Source organism: Coloeus monedula (assembly GCF_965178545.1).
Source record: "Coloeus monedula genome assembly, chromosome: 3".
In the NCBI taxonomy this organism is placed as follows: domain Eukaryota; kingdom Metazoa; phylum Chordata; class Aves; order Passeriformes; family Corvidae; genus Coloeus; species Coloeus monedula.
The window spans coordinates 92421324-92443075 of NC_138783.1; the positions used below are offsets into that span (position 1 = coordinate 92421324).

General features: G+C 37.0%; 1 protein-coding gene across 1 annotated transcript in view; it reads left to right on the plus strand.

The window, feature by feature from the left end:
* Nucleotides 1-21752, plus strand: part of CCDC138 (coiled-coil domain containing 138) — a gene marked incomplete at both ends in the record, with an annotated part of 29582 nt that overhangs the window by 1906 nt on the left and 5924 nt on the right. The window contains 8 exons of the mRNA XM_082279215.1: nt 950-1108; nt 2269-2388; nt 3764-3841; nt 3918-4028; nt 6197-6361; nt 7108-7224; nt 8300-8492; nt 10785-10961. Of these exons, the coding sequence (XP_082135341.1) occupies nt 950-1108; nt 2269-2388; nt 3764-3841; nt 3918-4028; nt 6197-6361; nt 7108-7224; nt 8300-8492; nt 10785-10961 (1120 nt within the window). The remainder of the gene's footprint in view (nt 1-949; nt 1109-2268; nt 2389-3763; nt 3842-3917; nt 4029-6196; nt 6362-7107; nt 7225-8299; nt 8493-10784; nt 10962-21752) is intronic.

Here is a 21752-nt window from a genome sequence, read left to right on the forward strand (position 1 = left end):
ATTCTCACTTTTGAGAAAGAAATCTGAAATTACTTATATAGTAAAACTTACTTATATATTAAAACTATTACATATTACTATTACTTTATGCTAATCACATTTACCTATATACTGAATCAGTCTTCATCTGCCTCTTCCCTAGAGTAATTCAGTGATTCAGTAATGATGCTTTGACTTGAGTTGTGGGTAGATGAGTAGGTGGGCAGATTCGGCTTGAGGGAGTTTGAACACAGTGTTTCTACATCCAAGACTTGGCTTGTGACACACTGGGCATAGAGGGAAGCACCCACAACCATTGCTTCTGCTGAGAATATCTGAAATTCTTTTCCTGACTCTAGGCATTCCAAAGCAGTTGCCATCATGGCCTCCTGCAAAAATCCCTCTATTCATCCCACCAGTTCATCTCCAGCAGGTTTAGGCTACTAACAGAAGAACCTCCTGTATGGTTTTACTCTGTAATAGTTCCCTAAGCTTCTGCTGGATTCCCTGCTGTGGCTGTCTTTTGCAACATATGAGATAAAAATAATTTTGTATCTCTTTTTTCTTCACTGCTTTTTCAGGGATGCTTCTCACTAGTTGAAGAAACAGTGTTATTAATCTAGTGTTCAGCATAGACAGTCACATCAGACACTGTTCTGTCTTACAGTTAATACCATTACCCAGATATTTTGGAAGCAAAAGCCAAAGTTTGATTTTCTAGAGCAACTGAGTGGAGTTGAGTTTTATATTTTGGGAGGCTGAGCCATTCCAATGGACATGGAAATCTTTTGGGTTAATGTGGGAGGAAACTGAGCAGAGGTGGCCATCAGGATACTTTGTATTAGTAAGGTCTTGTTATAATTTCACAAAGAGCTAAGTATATCTCTGGGACAAAATTTTAAATTCAGCATAATTTGGGAAAACTTCACAAGGGTTTTTAAAGTAGTTTAACTTTTTTTTCTTGATGCAGAGAGAAAGTTCAGCACAGCAGGAATATGCTCTGCAACTGCAGAAACGAGAGCGTTCTCTAACAGAACAAGAAGCATTGCTTTTTAAACATGAAGCAGCTTTGGCTAAAATAAGAGGTGTTGAGGAAAAAGTTCACACAAAATTTGGAGTTATAAAAGAGGTGGGATAATGTATTTAATGATAGATATTGCTCTATATGCCCTTTAACTTGTTTGTAGTTATCTTAAGCCATCATGTTTGCTGGAAACCCTGCTTATTTCTTTGAAGTGCTTGAAATCCCCGAAGAAAGATTTAATTAAAAAGTACTGAACAATGTTGCTAGAGTTTTTGTATGACTTCTGTTTCAAAATGGTGCATTTAATTGTCTGATGTGTAGTACATTTTACAGTTACAAGTCAGAAAAATGAGGTAACTTGTTTGTAAAATAGTGAAAGCTATGTGACCAGTATTAGAGAAAAAAATGTGGTCTATCTGTAATTGTGTGTAAGTTAAATGAGTATCTTTGCATTAGCTGTAGTTGCAGTGGATTTCCTTGGGAATGCTTTAAGACACATTGAGATCTTATGACATAACACCTATTGCAGAACGTACTAGCAACCAAAGACTCAAGAAATTCAGAGGAAAACCAACCTAACTTTGGGGGTGTAGGAAGAAAGAGTAGGTGAATGAGTAAACAAGAGTGAATTCATGGAAGGGGAGAAATGGAAGCTGAAATATTTTCAGTAAAATAAAACCTTGCTGTATCAAATCTGAGGTACTTACATCTAAGGTCTAGAGAAGATTAAATATAAAACAAATTTCAGGGGTAAGAGATGAATGGCAATGAATATGCAGGTTGTTTCATATGTTTGTGTTGTAAACCTGAGCCCCAGTCTCTACAAGGCATAGGATTAGTTTCTCACTCTGTGTGATTCAGAGTAAGCAAAGCCCAAAACATGAGTTGAAACCTCAAAACACAGTCACAGTTTTTGTAAATATTTGGAAGAGTGAGCTGTAAGTAAAAACTTTGTCATTGATTTTAGTTCACAAACGCATCCCACATCTGAATTGTTTGAGAAATATACATATATATAGTTGGGCTGGGTAGAGTAGGGCAGCAATAGGAGCTGTAGGCTGTGCATGTTGCTCTCAGTTTCTGTGCAGATCTGTCTTGATAGGCAGTACGGGTCTTGTTTTTCTCGCTGTTGACTGAACATGCGAATTTGGACATGAAGAACATGAATTTGAAAGTTTGTCTGATTCTTTTAACACGTAAGTGGAACTTACTGTTTCTAGAATAGTCTCTCTTAAATCATGTTTTTAAATTCGGTATTTCTATAGCAACATGAGGCAGAAGTTAAGCAGCTGACAGAAGCCTTGAGAGAAATAACTAAAGAAAATAGGAGGCTGAAGTCATCATTTGACAGCTTGAAGGAAGTGAATGACTCTTTAAGAAAACAGGTAAAATTAATTATTTCCTGTTATAAATAATTCTACAAGTTACAGTCAACAATTTTAAATATTTGAGCAGCTTTAGTTTGCAAAACTGCTGACCTTTTGTTTCTCTAAGACAAGAATTGTATGAATGACTGAAAGTACTTTTCTCACCTGTTTCTAGTACTTGAAATTTAGCCTTTCTGACTTGTTACAGTATAAAAAAGAAGTAGGATTTATTCCACTGCCTCAGTAGCAACAGCTAATTGTTAGGAAGGGAAAATCCATTGAGAATGGATGGAGAGAAAGTGTTTTATGACATAATTGAATCCACCCTTTGCAGATTTGCTATGCCAAATTGCTGTGCGGATTCTATTCAATAAAAAGTAGAATCTTTATTTCTATCTTCATTTTGATCAGTATTTTCAGTTGTTTTTGCAAATGTTAATGAAGGCAGTATTTTCCCAATTCTCAAACTAGAACGGTGTTTCATAGTAATGCATAGAGTAGGAATTTGTCTCACTTGACTGTTAAATCTGACCTAAAATGGTGATACACAAATTGTTATCTAAATTATTCTAGTATTGTTTATTCATTGAACTAATAAAGTTCTGATAATCTGAGTACAATAAAAATCTACAGCAGAACCTTATTCTTTCCCTTGCAGAAAGTCAGACCTAACTCTTAGAATGTTGATAGTTCTGATGCAACCCATCTGTCTTGTTATTTCCTCCCACTATAAAATCTTTGCATTTCTGTGCAAGCTGAGGGCTTCTGTCATGATCATGCTGCTTATTGCTGTATGGATAGAGCATTTTTTTTTATTTAAATGGAGATTACAGTTTTCCTGATCTTTTCTCACCAAGCAAACTGGTTTTTTAGCATGGTCAGTAACCATCTTCCCCATTAACAAGACTATTATAATATTCTTGAATTTGTCCTCATTTTTATGTCACTTCATCTTGAAAAGTAATGAAATCTGAAATGCCTATGTATCTAGAGTGTCATTGTAGTGCTTATTCTTCCCCCGCACTCTGAAAGGTTGCTGTCTTACTGATCCTGGAACAGGTTGCCCACAGAGGTGATAAGAGTCTCACACCTTGGAACTGTTCAAAAGCTGTCTGGACATAGCAGCCAGTTCCTCGTGGCCCAACTTGAGCTCTGGGGGGTTGGACGAGATGTCTTCCAGAGGTGCCCTCGAGTCTCAACCAGTCTATGATCCTGTCATTTGTTGAGGGAGGTGGATGATGATTTTGTTTCTATCACTTTACATGCTAATAAGAAAAAACTTGAACTTAAATAACTTAGCTGCTCAACAACATCAAGTTACTTCAGTGTGATATTTAAGTAATGAAGTGAGTTTTGAATTTACAGATAGTTTAATATTTTCTGATTCTTTCAGTTGAGTGATGTAACTGATTTGAACAAGAAGTTGGAAGGTCAAGCACGAAAAGTACAAGCTCGTTTAGAGAACCTACAAGTAAGGTTTGTTCTTACATGTGCCTTCTTTTATAGGTAACCAGTGAAATATAATTCATTGTTACATTTTGTTGTAGAGGAAGCATGAATTTTCAATGGTACGGAAATCTAATGATTTATGTCAAGTGATGAAACAAAGCAGACCTGTGAAACAGGAAAAAGTGATGGCAACATCAAAAACGGCTACGGTAAGAATTAAGCAGAAGTCTTGAATCTTTTCATTCAAAAGCCATTAGGCAGTGTAATGTTCTCTGTGCATCTACTAAAAATTGCGAAATGTAGCTTCCAATTTTATTTTGAGTTACGCTAAGAAAAGAAACAGATTATATTGGGGGAAAACCCACACTTGACAAAGAATGAAGTTTGCTGCTAAAAATATGTCTTGGATTTCATATTGCTTATGTGTATGTACATGTGTATATTTTTCTTTATATGGCAATTTTCCCTCCTACTATCATGTCATCTTTCATCTGCCAATTAGAATTATAACCTGCATCCACTGTCACAGGTTTCTTTTGCTGTGTCAGAACAATTACTTAGACTTATTCTGGTTACAGCTACAGTGCAGCACTGTCCTTATGAATAACACCAGGTAAAGCGTAGTCTTTCAGAAGTATCCAATAAAGAACCTTAATCTTCTAAACCAAAAATGATATACTGCTATTATTTTTTTGAGAAATAATCATTAGTGAAGGGCAGAGATTAAATGCAGTGTTCATTCATAGTTCCTAAACAGTCAACTTTTTTTCCTTAAAAAATCTTACATCACTTAATGAAATTCTTTCTGTCTCCATGTTGTTCCATTTATGGTATTACTCTGCCAACATCTCCCAGCTGGTTATGCTTTTTTTTTCCAGCTAGAGGTAAACCGTGAAATGAGAAAGATATTCACACCACCCTATCTAATTGATCTACAATGGATGCCTTAAAACTGTGCTGTCTATATATAGCCAAAAAATTCTCTTTATATAGGTTTTAGCATACTTTGGTTGCACATGAAATACAAATAGTATCAGTAGTTACAGTTCTGAGTGAAGAAGGAAAGAGTTATCTGAAGGTAGATAGAAGAAAACTTCTGAGGTCTTTAGGAAATTGTGCAGCCTGTCTTCAGGTATCTCTGGATTTCTTTTGTAGAGTATTTCACTGCAGTGTAGTAGAGCCAAGATGACAATTTCATGAAGTCTTTGTTCTTTTTTATTAAACAATACTAGTTACCCAGTTAAATTTAACAACAGTGGATTTCATGAAATGAAATAAAGTAGGTCTAGTGCATTGAAATATGAACTTCCCAATGTGGAGGACATTAAAGACTTGCTCTCTCCTGTAATTTATTTGTCAGGAATTATAAAATGTAGTGATTCTGTATGTGAAATCTTTTTCCAAGCTGTTTTATTACCTTTTGTCCAAGTACAAAATAAATTACGGGTATATGTTTTTCACACCCAGAAACCATCACAAAAGGTGTCTGTTTTGCACTGGGGAGTGAGGTGTGAGAGAGAAGGAACACTTCAGGGTTCCTTCTGGGCCTTTGTAAGAAAGGCCTGACAACAAATGGCTTAATTAAATGGCTATTTTATTAAGACAGAGTAAGAAGAGGAGTATAGAGAGTGAGTAAATCTTGTGTTCCTTTAGATGCTGGGAACCTTGTGTTTGCACAGCATCTGATGGAGCCCTGGTGGACTTTTCCCATGGCATGCTGAGCAGAGCCTGTCCGTTGAGGGAAGCCCCTCCTTTTTGGCCACTCAAGCTATGATATAATTTTCTTGCAAGAAAACAACTCTATTCATGAAAGACGTTCATGGGAGAAGACCTTGTTTCCCTTTCAGACAAGGCCAAGGCCAGGCGGCATTAGCAGTGCCAAGTGGGAGCTGCCTGAGTTTATCCTGCAGCCAAGCACAGGATAAACTGTGCCATTGACTGGTCAGTGCAACACAGCACAGACTGCACCTACTCAAGTTGCCTGTGCTGTGGATCTCTGACTCCTTGATGTACGGTGCTCTCCCAGTCAGGACTGCCACCTTCCAACCTTTGATCCACACAGAGGTTACCTTTCCCAGAGATATTGTAAGTTACAGTTACGTTAGTACTATACAGGCTTCTCAAACCCTAGGTACAAGGCCCAGCAGAGCACACACGGCCTGTTCAAGATCACAGTCTCCTTGAATACATTTTCCACAGGCTCACACCACAGTAACTCACCTCTCAGATTTTATCGGGCGTAAAATTTTCATCCCTTCTATTATGCACAATATTTCATAGCTAATGTACTCTCATGTATTTCAGTCTGTTACTATTTTAGCTTAGAAAAAGCATTAAATTGAAAGCTGAAATATCTGATATTGTGGATATATTACAGCTACCATTGAATTCACAAGTTTATGAGCTCTTAACTTGTCTTATGGATTGGATATCAGACCAGCATCTTAGCAAAATAAAAACACAAGAAGAGAGAGAGGACAGTCATAAACCTATGGTTACTTGGAGCTCAAAAAAACCCTATACTCAGGAAAAGTGTATGAAGGTAAAGGGGTTTGGGTTGCTTGCTTGTGTTAATATGTTTTCAGATTTCTGGGTGGTTTAAATGATTCTGAGAGTATAACAGGTCAACATGTAATTAAAATAATTGTTAGTAAGTCAATATTCATTCCAAATGTGAGATACAATAGATAATTTGTCATTTGTAAAGCATACAGATAATTTTTAATAAAAAGTGTGGTGTCCTGTCTCAACATGAGAGTTTCAGCACTTTATTTCGAGTCGCTTCTGTGAGGTGATAGTTTGCCTTGTGTTTTATGTGTGATACTTGGTTTTAAGTTGTTGTTTTAAGGAGATGAACAGGTCCAATTTAAAATGTTTTTATGCCTGTTTAGATATTAAAATTTAAATTTATCACCAATAAAAGGTGATGCTATGCTGTACTTTCAACACCTCTATTGTTTTCTTTCTTGTGATACCAAGATGTAGAAATCAGCGAGGTGTTCAGAAAATTCACTTTGTTGTATTTCTTCATTATATAAAAGATTAGTAGCCACTGTGATTGGATTTACTGAGATTGAGCTGACATGTATCTCCACTCTGGACATAAACCTGTACAATTTAAAACCTGTGTATGCATATAATTCTGCTACCTGTACTGCATCTGCTCAGAGTATTTGCATATGTTATCTGATAAACTCTAAGAGAAAGGTTTGTTTGTTTTTCACTTACAGTTAGTATATAGAATAGTTCATATACTGCATGTAATTCTATTTTTGTATATTTTTGCAGCTGTTGCCTATAGCTGCTGAGCAACTCCAGTGGATGCCATATGTGAATCCTAAACTGCACATGCCTGTGATTAAATTTATTTACTGGTCTATAAGACAGTTAGACACTGATATACAGGTAAAACAAGTAGTCCTCATGCAGTATTTTTTTTAAGAACAATTCACAGAAGATATTAATGGATTTTGCATTTTAAATACATATGAAAAATGTATGTTTTCAGGTTGCATATAGAAAAGAAACTGCTGTCTTTGTAAAGCATAGATTCATAGTCTTTACCAGAGATGGCAAATGAAAAACAAATTCTTTTTCAAGTTAAATTTAAATTTTGCGTTGTGTATCTAAATGTAGTTTACCTCCATATCTGATCTCTGTTATGATGTCTAAGCACGTAAGAAACTGTATTTTTGCATATGTGTTTGCAAAACTTGCACTAGAAAAGGCAGTTATTTTGTTGTGTACTTTATGAATGAGATTTGTTGAAATTGATGGAAGTGAGTGGCAAAACAGTGAAGAAGTTTGATTTTTCTGTTCACTGCTTGGTGTCTAACCATGAGACATTCCTTGCTCTTTTTGACTAGACTGCCATAAGAAAATATTTAGCAGTATAATAAAGAAAAATACAGTAGTCATGCTGTAAAGACTCAGCATTGTGCTGTCAGTGTTCATTTGCTAAATCAAAAGCTAGAAACTTTGTAATGTCCTGAGTTTAAATTCAATGCAATTGTAAGATGTTGAGTTTAGTTCTATTAAGTAACTTTATTTTAAACAAGCATTATGTGGAGTTTGATTCTGTGGTAATATTTCTGTATAGCTCATGATGAAATGTCTAGTCGATGTTACCTGTACAGTGTTCTTAAGCTTCATATTTAGACCTTGATTCTGTAAATGCTTTTAAAGGATATAACTTCAGTCAAGCTTACAAAATTGAGTTGACTGAAACTGAGCTTTTTCTGGAACCAGAACTTAAATAATGCCAGCGTATGCAGGACTCTCACTGGTTAGTCTCTTGCTGAAGTGTGAAGGCACTGTGATAATGTTGTTCAACTGCTTTTGGAACACGAATCAGTATCTCTTATAGTGATCATATTCCAATACATGATCACACCATTCGCTGCTTAATATTTAATTGCATGGAGAACATATGTATGTTATGTTTTTATGTTTACACTAACTATATGCACTTTTGAAGCAGCATGCAACAATGAGATCAACCATGAGGAGACTTGGAGAAGACATTTTCAAAGGCATAGTGAGTAAGGGAAACCCAGACAGTTCTTCTGAACAGTCTACAGAGAGTAAATCAAAGTCAGCAGCTTTCTTTAAGAGTTCCTGTATGCCTCTGAGGTTTCTGTCAACTTTGATTGTGCTTAAAACAGTGACACAAGGTAAGTCAACATTTTTTATATTAATTTCTCTATTTCAGTCATGTGCCTGGACTAAAAACAATCTAATGATGCTGTAGAGTCTATTATGCTTTATTAGTGAAAAGTGGTTTTACTTGGGTATTGTGAAGCAAAATATACAAGTATGAATCTTGCCATTATTCACTTTATGTTGCAATTTATTTCTTTTAATGTGATGACTTGTCAGACAAGTCAGCATTTCTGAAGAGGGAGGAGAAGATAAAGGTTTCAAAGTAGACACTGTGAGATTGCACGAATCAGATTGTGTCTGGACAGTGTGAGAAAAAGTGTGGAAAATATAACTCAAAGGATAAAATAACTCTTCTCTCAGATGATTTGTTAGCTGCTACCTTCAGTTTTGAAGTCTTATCTTTCTTCAAGGGAAACAGGGAACGAGATGTTGCAGATCCTTTATATGGAAGTCAGGCTGAAAAGTAATTCTATACCATTAAGAGCAGGTGTAAAATGTGATTGCTGCTTACCTGCAGCAACATAGCAGTGCTGTGGTTCTGCATAACTGGGATTTTCTGCAAGGATAAGTTTTACAAGGGTAGCGTAAGAACAAACATCTCTGTAACCCTTTTCCAGCTCTTTGTGGTACTAACCACTTATTTTTCCCTCTTCAAAGACATTTTAAAAGCACTGATCATTTTCATAGCAAGTAATTTTTTAGTGGGGTTACAACCAAGAAATCTAACCTAACCTCAGAGATGGTCCTGCTTTCGACAGGAAGGTTGGACTAAATTCCAACCTAAATTATTCCATTATTCTATTTTTGCTACCATTTTTTCTCAGAATGGTTTGTATTTTAAAATATCTTTACAAGTAACATGTTTCTTTTGTCAATAACACAAAGAGATTGAAACAGGTTACAGAGATATTAATTTTCTAGGTACTCCTGAAAAACCATGCCAAAACGTCAAAATCAGATGCCTGCTTTGGCATCTGATTTTTTTAGTCTCTTGCATGAAATATGTTAAATTTTGGGGTTTTTCGTAGCAGCAGAGATCCACGTCACAAAATTGCTACAATCTGTGGCACGCTGATTGACATGAAACAGGAATGCCAAAGATTTTAAATGCATAAATAATGAATAGAGTTCTTTTTCACAGAAGTTGTGCTTCTGGATTATATGTTTAAGAAGATTACTATGTTTTTGTGCTTAATGACCTGTGCAGTATTTATATTGTGAGTATTTACAGTAAACACAGGATTGAAACATGGTGGAAGACCATCCTGACATCATTCATGAACTAACACAATGTTCCAGCTGTTGGAGGGAACTATTTCAGTCAACATATTTTGGTGAAGCATGATAATTAGTCTCAAATTGAGACTCATATTCTAGGAATGTTTGATAAAAAAAATTCAAGAAGAATTGCAATACAAAAACTAGTCATTGCAGAGACTGATTTACCCTAAGCAGATGAACACTTGATTAGAATGAATCAGTTTAGCTTCTCATGGTTGCTTTTTACTGCTGGCTTCTGTAACACAGGAAATATGATCTGTTGTTAAACATATGTCAGATATCACCATGTATGAATTTTGATCACTCTGACCACATGGCACTAATGATCTGGTGATAAAGTGGCAGATTTGGTTTGAACATATGTCCTCTTTCCTTCCAAATGTCGGTATCCAGCAGATGGCACCGTAGTTAAACTTATGCGGTAGGATAAATTGTTTCCTTCTACTTTATTTTCTGTGCTCCAGATGATCAATGCAATTCCAAGATACTGAGGAAGATTTGACAGCAGGAAATTAAGAAAATAGACTGGTTCACTTAATCTACATCCTTCGTATAATTTCTCACAATGGATGAGAATATAAAATGTTTATACTGAAACTACAGCTTTTTATAGAAGGAATGGGAGTGTTTGCTCTCATGAAAGTAGTTGCTCTCACTCAGACAAATCAGCCATAGATAAGCCAAACCTTAATAGAGGTTTCCCAGATGTTGAAACCAACATTGTCTCAATCTATGCAAGTTTGTATTTTCTTTCCTCTCTAACAAAATATTTGCAGGATATTACACCTGTAAGTATATTTTTCTTAAATATATGAATTGTAGATAGTCTTTTTCTCCACTCACAATAAATTAAGTAATAAAAATAGACAGAGGATGTTTTTAAATAAAAAGTAAATTTAATATTTTCAGCTGTTTAACTTTTAAGTGTATATCTGCCGTGGTAACTGTCAGATAATTGTTCACATTGTTTCATGAAACAATGATTATAGAAGTTTTATTGCCTGTATTTTGATATTTTTCAGTGGATTACCTGGCTCAGGCCTTTGATTCCCTTCGCATAGACTTGAAGACAGATGAAGGGAAGGCCTTATTTTTGGAATACCAATGTGTGCCTGTCGTATTAAGTCACCTAAAAGTATCCAGTAGAGGTCTGCTTTCCAGTGCTCTTGATGGATTACTTGAGATGACCATGGAATCTGGTAAATTTGGGTAATTGCAAAAAAAAAAAATTTAAAAATCATGATGAAAACAGGTGAGGAAAGCATAAAAACAATGTAAAAACAGTATAAAAAATACAGTGTAAAAACTGTATAAATAGTCTAATGTACTATTAGCAATTCTTTGTATCATGTACATTCATTAGAGACAAAATGTATTTCTGAATTGTCTTTTTCTGTGTCATCTTGTCTTTTCTTCTCCCTCTCAGCTACTATGTTTTATATTTTGCCATGGTTACTTTCTTATTTCTTGCTGTGAATTTTATGTATCTATTTTTAGTTTGGCTTTTCAGTTTATTCCACTCTATTACCTTGCTGATATTTTTCTTTGAAGTCAGGCTGAGCCAGGGAAGCCAAATCATGAAAACCTGCCAGAAGGTGGAGATAAAAAATAGGTTTTATTTTAATTCTTTTCCTAGTTTGAATGAACAGCTTATCCCAAATCATTTTTCAGTTTCTAGTGTTTGGAAATGGTATTTCTAGAAGATATGGTTATGTTCTGCTGAATTTCGCTGTGCCAAGATGATTATGTTTTGGTGAATTTTACTGTGCTTTGGCCCTAGAAAAGCATTAATAATCTTATTTGTCACAGCATTTTTCCAGGTGATACAGGTAAGGATCAATTGATAACCACCTGGATGAGCATGAAGGTAGTGATGCATTCCAATGCCATGCTGAATAAACCTTGTGACTGTTTTGTTTTTTTTTTTTAAGATAAAATCACTCACTGCCTTTAAGAACAGAAATGTTCACTGTTTTGGAAGTATTTTGTTATTATGCACTGTACTAGTCTAATAGAAAGCATGTGTGACTTGGGATGGTATAGCCTTTAGTAAAAAGCAATTTTGTAGTAACCTAAGTGCAAAACTGTTTAACTAAAGTTCTATTCTTCTTTGCGGTCTTTTTCTGACCAGGTAATTAGTGCAGTCTTACGCTAAAGTATTCTTCCTAATAGTCATAACTGTGATTGGGAAAGTGATTGGGAAGGAATTAATTGAATGCACAAAGGTAACAGCCTAAGCAAGATGGACAGTATCTGGTATTTCTTTGGGTAATGACTGTAACAGTACATCTTCTGTTGCCTAGTAGTAGTTATGCTGATACACTAGGTGCCTGCAGTTCGAAGAATAATGAAGATGCATTGTGAGACTCAAATTTTGCTTTCTTGCTTCTCAGAGAAGTTTTATGTATGTGAAATCAGGGAAGGAAGAGTACTGTTTAATTAAATTGACATTTAATTGAACATTGTTTCTTGGCAACTGGATATAAAGCCTTATGTAGAGCCTTCCTCTTTGGTAGAATAAATTGCCAATACACAAATTAGTCATGTTCTTCTCTTTTCCAATACACAGTGTTTTGCGAGCAATTTTAACAATGAGAAATAGTATTGCTGATGGGAAATTGTGTTTTCATTCCTTTGGAAGTTTCCTATTAAAAAGTCATTAAAAGACAAACTATAAAAGGTGACAGTGACTATTCAGAGGACTCTCTGTGTTAAAACAGGAATTAATGCTGAGTTTTAAAGCTGTATTCATGTGCAGCCTTAAATATGAAGTCATAGATAGTGGCCGTATACTAAAATATGAAGTCATATTACCCAAAACGACAGTATCCAATCAACAGGAGGCAAAGTCTAGACTTGTATTTTTTTCTGTAATATATACCATCCTAGGCATTCTCTCAACTTGCTGCAGTGATTTTCTGGCTCTGTAGGAGTGTTGCAATACTCTTGTTCAAAAATAATACCTTTAGAGATTAAGTGATTAGAAATTAAATTGGAGAAAATGCCAATGAAGGTTTTTTCAGCATATTATTTTCTTTAACTTAATTTTTTAAGTTTTCTTTTTTTTTGAAGTATTTTTACAGATTTGAATTTCAGTTGTCCAGGCTGAAAAATGTGAATCAGATGTGAAATAAATACTATGTTGCAGTACTACTCCCTGTAACTTCATGTGCCTTTTTTTTTTTTTATAATACGAAATGAATGCTAATGTTTCTCTGCAGTCCAGACCTATCTGAGGTCCTTCCTCAGGTTCTGTCCCCTGTAAGAAATTATTTTTCCCATGTTCCAGAAATGAAGCCTAGTTTCCTTCATATATTAAGGATAATTACTTAAGCTGCATATCAAGAATCACAGAATCATAGAATATATTGAGTTGGAAGGACCCATCAGGATCATCATGAGCAATTCCTGGCCCTGCACAGGACACCCCAAGAGTCACACCCTGTGCTCGAGAGTATTGTGCAAGTGCTTCTTGAATTCAGACAGGCTCGGTGCTGTGACCACATCCCTGAGGAGTCTGTTGCAGTGTTCAACCCCCTCTTTTTGTGGATATTCAACCTAAACCTCCCCTGACTCAGCTTCATGCCATTTCCTCAATTTCTGTCACTGGTCATGAGAGTGAAGAGATCAGTGTCTGCCTCTCCTCTTGCCCCTGTGAGGATATTGAAGACTGCAATGAGGTCTCCCCTGTCTCTTCTTCTCCAGGCTGAACAGACCAAATGACCTCAGCCACTACTCATAAGGCTTCCTCTTCAGACCCTTCACCATCCTTGTGGCCCTTCTGTGGACACTCTGTCATAGTTCAATATCTTCTTTATGTTGTGGCACCCAAAGCTGCCCCCAGCACTCGAGGTGAGGCTGCCCCAGTGCAGAGCAGAGCAGGACAATCCCCTCCCTTGCCCGGCTGGCGATGCTGTGTCTGATGCCCCCCAGGACAGGGTTGGCCCTCCTGGCTGCCAGGGCACTGCTGACTCGTATTCAATTTTCTGCCAACCAGGACCCCCAGGTCCCCTTCCTCAGTGCTGTTCTCCAGCATGGCATTCCCCAATCTGTCCATACATCCAGGGTTGCCCCATCCCAAGTGCACAATCCAGCACTTGACAGTGTTAAACTTCCTATGGTTGGTGATTGCCAAGCTCTCTAACTTGTCTCTCTGAAGGTCCTTATCTAAGACAGATATTTCTCTTGGTGGAAACTAGAATGAGAGTCTGCAGTACTGCTTAAGCAGATTTGGGATTGGTGTGCACGTTCTGAGATTTTGGATCAGTATCATTGCTTTTAGCTTCATAGTGTGTCTGGTACAGTGGGTTCAGAATCCAGGTTTCCATTGCAAGTTCACACAACACTGACAGTGCTTCACTTACAGAAAACATGATGTCAAATGCAACATCAGCTGAGGCATTAGTATCGTCTTTTTTCTATGCACAAGACCTTAAAGGCAAATTAAAATTAATGGTCTTACTGCTGCTTATCTTACTGGCACACAGCCTTTCATGCACTCCATCTCTCTTCAGGGGCTTAGCATCAACAATCTGTGAGAGTCCTGACACCAACATTTCAATGGGAAATGATGGAGGACTGAAAGGTAACATTCCTCAGTACTTTTTTTCTCTGTCTATATCTCCTCCCTACAAGGATAGGTAACACCAGTGTACCTGTCCAGCTAGGCCATTGGAACACTAGGGGAATTCTGTGAAGAAATATTTTAAGACTTTTGGTATCAGTAGGAAGCTTAGTTGTATGTTTTTCTTGAAACTTAGTTGCATCAAGCTTAGCTGCGCTGTTATTTCCCAGACATCTTTGAGTTTCCATGCCATTGTATAATTCTGAAGTATAGTGCCAGCCAAAAATAATCCCACTATTTTGTCCCAGTATGGTGGGATGGCCCTGACTGAACATCAGTCGCCCACCAAATCACTCTGACACGCCCCTCCTCAGCAGGACAGGGGAAAGAAGATAAGATCAGAAAAATAAATCGTGGGTCAAGATAAAGGCAGTTTATTAAAGCAAAAGCAAAGTCCACACATGGTACCAAAGGAAACAAAAAGATCCCATCAGTAGGTAGTATCTGGCCACTTCCTGAGGAGTGGGGCTTCAGCATGCACAGAGGTTGCTCCAGAAGGCATGTCATAAGTAAGGAATGCCCCCTTCCCCTCTCACACTGCCTTTGCTCTCCTCTTTTCTCTTTGCTTGTATTGCTGAGCAAATACCATATGGTATGAGAGTCAGTTTAGGTCAACTGTCCTGGCTGTGTCCCCTCCCAAGATCTTGCCCAACCCCAGCCTGCTGGTGTGGGGGAATGTGGAGAGACAGTGTTCACACTGCCAGCACTGCTTAGCAGTAGCCAAGGACAGGTGTTACCAGCACCTTTCCAGCTACCGATACAAAGCACAGCACTTTGAGGGCTGCTGCGAAGAAAATGAGCTCTGTCTCAGGCAGACCCAGTACACCCAATCATTAACATATTTGGAATTGTAACAGTGTGTCTGATACACGGAATATATATGCGTGTGGTGTATTATATATATGCCAATCTTGTTTGCCTCACCTCTTTTACAAAAATCTTAAGGCCTGAGGAGAGGAGGTGAAATGTTCTACTGATCATTGTTCTTGTCATATACAAACATTCATAGATGTACCAAAGGCTGACTTTTAAATGTCAGGGGTGAAAAAAGTTGAGGTTAGTATGCTTCTCAGGGCATAAGAGTGAGAGGAACTGCTAAAGATGTTATGCAGTAATTTCAGACAGTTTACTTGTGTCAGAAGAACTTCAGTTTCAGTTTACTTTTACGCTCTTATAGTGTTGGGTTTTTTTCCATATTCCAGTACTTTTGTGGATTCTGTTCATTACTTTTACTGTTAGTAGATTTGAGGAACAAAATTTTGCAACTGAGTGGGTCCTTACCTAACCACTTACATTCTGTTAGCAAATTGTTTAGTTTAACCTATGCTAGAAACTTAATAAGTAACTGAAATGAAGTTGTAGGTAATTCTTAGGATAAACTGTATAATTCTAAATTATTTATGTTATATTTCATGTTGTTTTCATGATGGAGAAATTATTCTTCTTCAGATGAGCTCAGTGGCCTCAGTTGCAGTCTAGTTGGTTTAGTCAGCTCTCTTCAGGGGAAGAAATAGTTTGCTTCTAAATTCCACAGTTGCAAGAGTTAACAGCTTGTTGTGAACCTGACAGTAGAAAATCAACTCCACAAATATATTTTATCTCTTTTCTCTTATACATTCTGCTAATATTTTCATTTAAAAGTGTATACATAATGGTGTATAAATTGGTATAGCTATATTTTTACTATAGCTATCTCATTGGTTCCTGTCTTGTTTCATGATCAGATAGGAGGAGTGTCAGTTCAGTTGTATCCTTTTCAATTTCTTTTTGGTTCTCCATACCCATTACCAATCCATGCTTGTTTTCTGGAGGATGCCCATCTTTCCCTTACTGCAAAGATTGACTGATAAAAGCAGAATCAAGGGAGCAAGTCCTGCAGTGGTTTTTTTAGTCATGGTGCTCTTTTCCTTGAATCTGAGGCTTCAGATGAGTGCCATAACATTCAACTTGATCCTTCTTTTGGTATTTGAATCTAATGAGTGATCTATAAAGACATCTTTCTTGCTTCTCATTGAGGAAAAGGGTAAGAGACCTATTCCTACTCATTTAATAGGGAAGAAGGACTTCAGTACCACAGCTTTTTAAGGTTTCCTTACTTTAATTAAGGAAAGCAGGCTACCAGGCCATGGTGTTTGGTTTTTAGTCCCATCTCGAAGCTATGAACCCTTCTGAAGACAGATCTAAAACAAAATCTTCTCTGATGGCATTGTCATGGAAAGTAGGTTTAGTATCTTGTTAAATGCCGAATGGCTTGGTGATAGATTTCTACAAATGCAGAGTGCTCTGACTGCCTTTGAAATTTTGAGAACAAAGCATATTAACTGCTACATGCTGATGTTTCAGTTTAGTCAAATGGCATATAATGTGTATATTGCTTAACAATGCTCTTACCATTTCCCATTAAAATTACTATTAAAATTAATGTTTGATAATTAAAGTAATAGTTACTTCTAATCATCCAGATTGTTATCGTAAGAACCAGTGGCTTCCTACTCCAAAGCTTTCTCCCTAAGACTTCTGCTGACAAATTTCTTTTCTCAGCAGATCTTGTTTCTAGGACAGTAGGTGCAGCACACTGTTCAAGAGAATTCCTGGATACCAGACTTGAAACATTTTCTGGAAACAATCTAGTGATAAGTAGCATGACCACATCAAGAAATTTGCTCTGTGGGTGTTGAAAAACATCACATCATTGGTATTAAATCACCTTGTAGCTGAATACTTGTCATATGTAATCTTGTTCAATAGTGTTCTTCTTGTCTTCTCACTTCTCATGCAGCTTGCTGTGTTTTTTTTAACTTGTGAATTAGTTAAAGGTTTTCAAATTATGTAGTGAGTTTGTATTCACCTATCAAAAATACCATTGTTAACTGCAGTCTGGTTCATGCTCGATTTGAAATCTGCTGTTGGAAGAGAGCTCCTGCCTCAGTTTCACCTTTTGCACTTTTATTCAAAGACATCATACATCTTAAATTCCTTCTGCAGTGACATCTGACTGCTGTCATGTAGATTAGTAGGCTCCCCTTTCTCAACCTTAAGTTTATTCAATGAAATGAAAACTTACCTGCTCACTGGACATTACGAAACACTGGTCTTTAAATAAAACTTAAAGGTACTTTGTCTTCAAGTTTATTTCTGTTTTGCAGAGAGTGTATTTTATATTAGTGTGTACTTATTCACAAATCAAAATGAGAGTGTATTTAAAAAAATCATCTCAAAATGATACTCTCATGTTTACTGTAAGTTTTGGCACATTCTGGTAGGACTTAAGTGTGATTTCTTAACCATATTGATATCACTGAAGATATTTAGTAACTGCAAAAGTGAGCTGTATTTACACATTCACTCAATCTTACTTTAATTTTTTTTTTTTTAAGAAAATATTATGGTCATGGATAACCAAGTCTGTGTCCAGATGCACTTGTCTCATAGGGAAGTTAATGAAGCCAGTGAAGATAAAAGGATTTTCTCCATAGTAAGAAGCTGTGCTTATTTACATGTAAACTGAAGTCTTCTTACTTTGACTATCTATTGGACACTCTCTCTTTTCCTTTGTGCTGGAATGCTCCCATAACTGAAGCTAGGAATTCTACAGCATGCACTATTCTGTGGGTACTTCTAACAAGTCAATGGTCAGAATTTGCCAAGGAAATTCAAATCTGCCCCTTTATGGTTCCTCTTGAGTCTTAGCATTTTGAGACTTTACAGACTACGAGCAGTGAAGGCATGGAGTAAAGAATGCTTGTATGCTTAAACAGATTAAAATACAACATTTTCCAGCATATTATCTCTCCTGGTAACTTTGCAGGATTGCAGCTTTTCAAGTGGGTTTATTCTGCAGTACTGAAAAGATAAAAATGTCAAGTTTGTGAATATTGTATTAAGGTAGGATTCCACCTCACCTGTGTGAAAAGCAGATGTGAAATTGTCCTGAGGACTTGTGTTTTGAAGCTATAGGGATAGAAATGATTTACAGCTTATGTGGCTTGAACATTGAAATACAAACCATTTAAAAGGAAATCCTTCTTCTATTATGCTGTCTTACCTTTGTAATTTTTATTCATTCTTCTGAAAACGCTGAATAATTGTGTAGGATTAATAGATGTTTTAGTTTAATATTTTAACCACAGATAAGGATCTCTAACTGTGTTAAATGCAGCCTAGATAATGTTAGGACCCACCTATATGTGCTGAAAGCAAGCAAGTACACCAAAACTTTGCACACATTTTTGTTAATTAATTGCAAATTTAGTTTGAATACTTTGATATTGATGAAATTCATTTAGTATGACGTACCCCTCTCTAATACCAAATAATCTCTGTGTCATTATTTTCTCCCTCTTCTAGTAACAGTCATGTAATACTTAGCTATTCTGAATTTTGGACCCCTGTCTCATCCACTCCAAAGGAATAAATAGAAGGAGCCATTAAATATACAGTTATGTAGAGCCAAGTAGCCATATTGGAAGTAAAGCTTCACTGTTCATTTAGGGTAATACTGTAGTTCCTAAGCAGCATATAATTTTGAAGGTAGATGTGAATGCTAACTTTTAAAAAGTATTTGATGTTATAAAGAGTTGTTTATTATCAGTATTTGGATATACACATCCCCTTTCCAATCAGTTTAAGTTATGAAATCTTTAGAATATTAAAGTTTTTCAAATAAGATCTTGTTTGCTCTTATTTACTAAACTTGCATATTTTTAATAAATAGTTTTATACAGTTTTATAGTTTTCCATAAAATTATTTAAGTAGGAAAAATATTTTTATACACATTTTGTTTTGTATTTGACTATCAGAACTACTGTACTTTTTAGCCAACTTTTTTTAGAGCAATGTCATAATTGAAATAATTCCATAAAGAAAGGCTTTTCTTGGAAGTGAGTAGTAAAAATTGTGTAGTTTGAGTAACATCTAGGCATTGTCAGAGCTCAGACTTCATACACCTGCTCATTTGCAAGCTAATGTTACAGAATTACAGGTGGTGCCAAGTTATGTTTATTTCTGTTAAGGTTTTCTTAGTTTGTCATTCTGTTTGGAACAAAGCTCCTTTGGGTGTGCACTGAGGGAGTTGTGATTCCTTCTGTGATTCTGGTATTTCATTGGGCCTTTTCTGGCTTCTTGAACAAAGTAACCCATAGCAGTGTACAACTTCAATTTAAAATGCTACCTAGGTTATTTGTGATTTTTTTTTTTCTCTCTGTCAGGCCTCATTAGAATCAGTCTTTAATGGTAAAACCATGTTGATTGCTCATAGACAAACTGAGTTCAGTCACCACAGCAAAAACTTTCATCCTCTGGTGATCAGATCCATCCTTTGATCCACTTATAATCAGTGATTTTCCAGGAAAAATGTTTGTTGTTTCTTAGTATATCAACTTCATGCTTCTGCTATTCTAGCAAGTAAGATAGTTCTGATTTCCATGTGTTTTATACCTATTGCATTCTAAGTAGGCAGTTCCAGCATGAAATTTCATTGGACTATTCCTACCTTTATGCCATAGTCATTAATTAGTACACTGGATAAGCACAATTGCAAAAATCAGTGTTTAAAACTGAAGTTCGTTTTTAGTGCATTCCTTACACTACACACCTTCCAGCCGTTCTACTAACCCCCATTTTCTGCAATATAATATCACGTGTTGCTTTCTCAAATGGTATTGAAGTCTAGATTAGGTATAACTGCTGTAGCCTTTATTTACCAAACAAAAATATCTGACTGTTCTGCCTCAACAACTATAGTTCCTATACACATACTTATAGATAAGCCTATAGTACATTTTCTTTTCTTTTTTATTTCTCTGCTTTATTTCCTGAAAATATCTTGATTTTTACTGAAGGGCACAAATGTTCGGTTTTCCATTCTTTGGTCCGAATCCAGCAAATACATTGTATCAACTGTTCTCACTTTGCAAATTGCTGCTTCCTGACTTGTTTTTTACCAGTTCAGGGTTTTTCACTTAAGTTTTTTTACCCACTAAACAGCGGGTAGAACACCCTTCCACACCTTGAGCAGCCAGTTTTTCAGGAGAATACTGTGGGAAACAGTGACAAAGGCTTTACTAAAGTCCAGGTAAACAATACCCACAGTTTTTTCCTCGTCCACCAAGCAGGTTACTTTGCTGTGAATGGAGATCAGGTTGGTTAAGCAGGACCTGCCTTTCATTAAACCCATGTTTGTTCTGGCTGGGCCTGATCCCGGTACATGCCATGTGCTGACACTCAGAATGACCTGATCCATGACCTGCCTGGCACCAAGGTTGGGCTGACAGGACTGTAGTTCCCTGAATCGTCCTTCTGGCCCTTCTTGTAGATAAGCATCACATTTTCCAGCCTCCAGATACCTGGGACTTTCCCCATGAACCAGAACTGCTGGTAAATGATAGAATGTGGCTTGGTGAACATTTCCCACTGGCTTCCTTGCCACCCTTTGGTGGATCCCATGTGGTCCCATAGGTGTGTGTGTGTCTAGGTGGTGTATCAGGTCGCTGACCATTTCCCATTGGATTATGGGAACTTCATCCTGCTCCCTGTCTCTGTCCTCCAGCTCAGGGGGCTGGGTGCTTGGAAAACAAATGATCTTGTTACTAAAGACTGAGGCAGTGAAGGCATTAGGATGTATTTTCCTCATCCTTTGTCACTATGTTTCCACCTCACGTCCAGTAAAGGATGGAAATACTCCTTAGCCCTCCTTTTGTTATTAGCGTATCCATAGAAACATTTTTATTATCTATTACACCGATAGCCAGACTAAGTTCTACATGGGCTTTGGCCCTTCTGATTTTTTCCCTGCATAACTGCACAACATTCTTGCAGTCCTCCTGAGCTGCCTTCCACTTCTTCCAAAGGTCATAAACTCTTATTTTTTTTCCTGAGTTCTAGCCAAACCTCTTTGTTCAGCCAGGCCGGTCTGCTTCCCCACCAGCTTGTCTTTTGATTTATGGGGACAGCCTGCTCCTCTGCCTTTAAGATTTCTTTCTTGAAGAGTGTCCAGCCTTCCTGGACTCCTTTTCCCCTCAGGACTGTCTCCCAGGGGACTTTCTCCACCAGTCTCTTATACAGGCTAAAGTCTGCCCCTCTGGAAGTCCCAGTTAGTAGTTCTGTAGGTCCCCTGCCGTACTTCTCCAAGAATAAAAAACTCTTATCGTTTTTTGATCTCTGTGCGCAAGACGGCCTTCAGCCATCACATCACCCACAAGTCCTCCTCTGTTCACAAACAGCAGATCCAATGGGGAGACTTCCCTAATTGGCTCCCTCACCATCTGTCAGGTAGTTCTCTTCCACACACTCCAGGAGCCTCCTGGACTATTTCCTCTCTGCAGTGTTGTATTTCCAGCAGGCATCAGCTAAGTTGAAGTTCCCCAT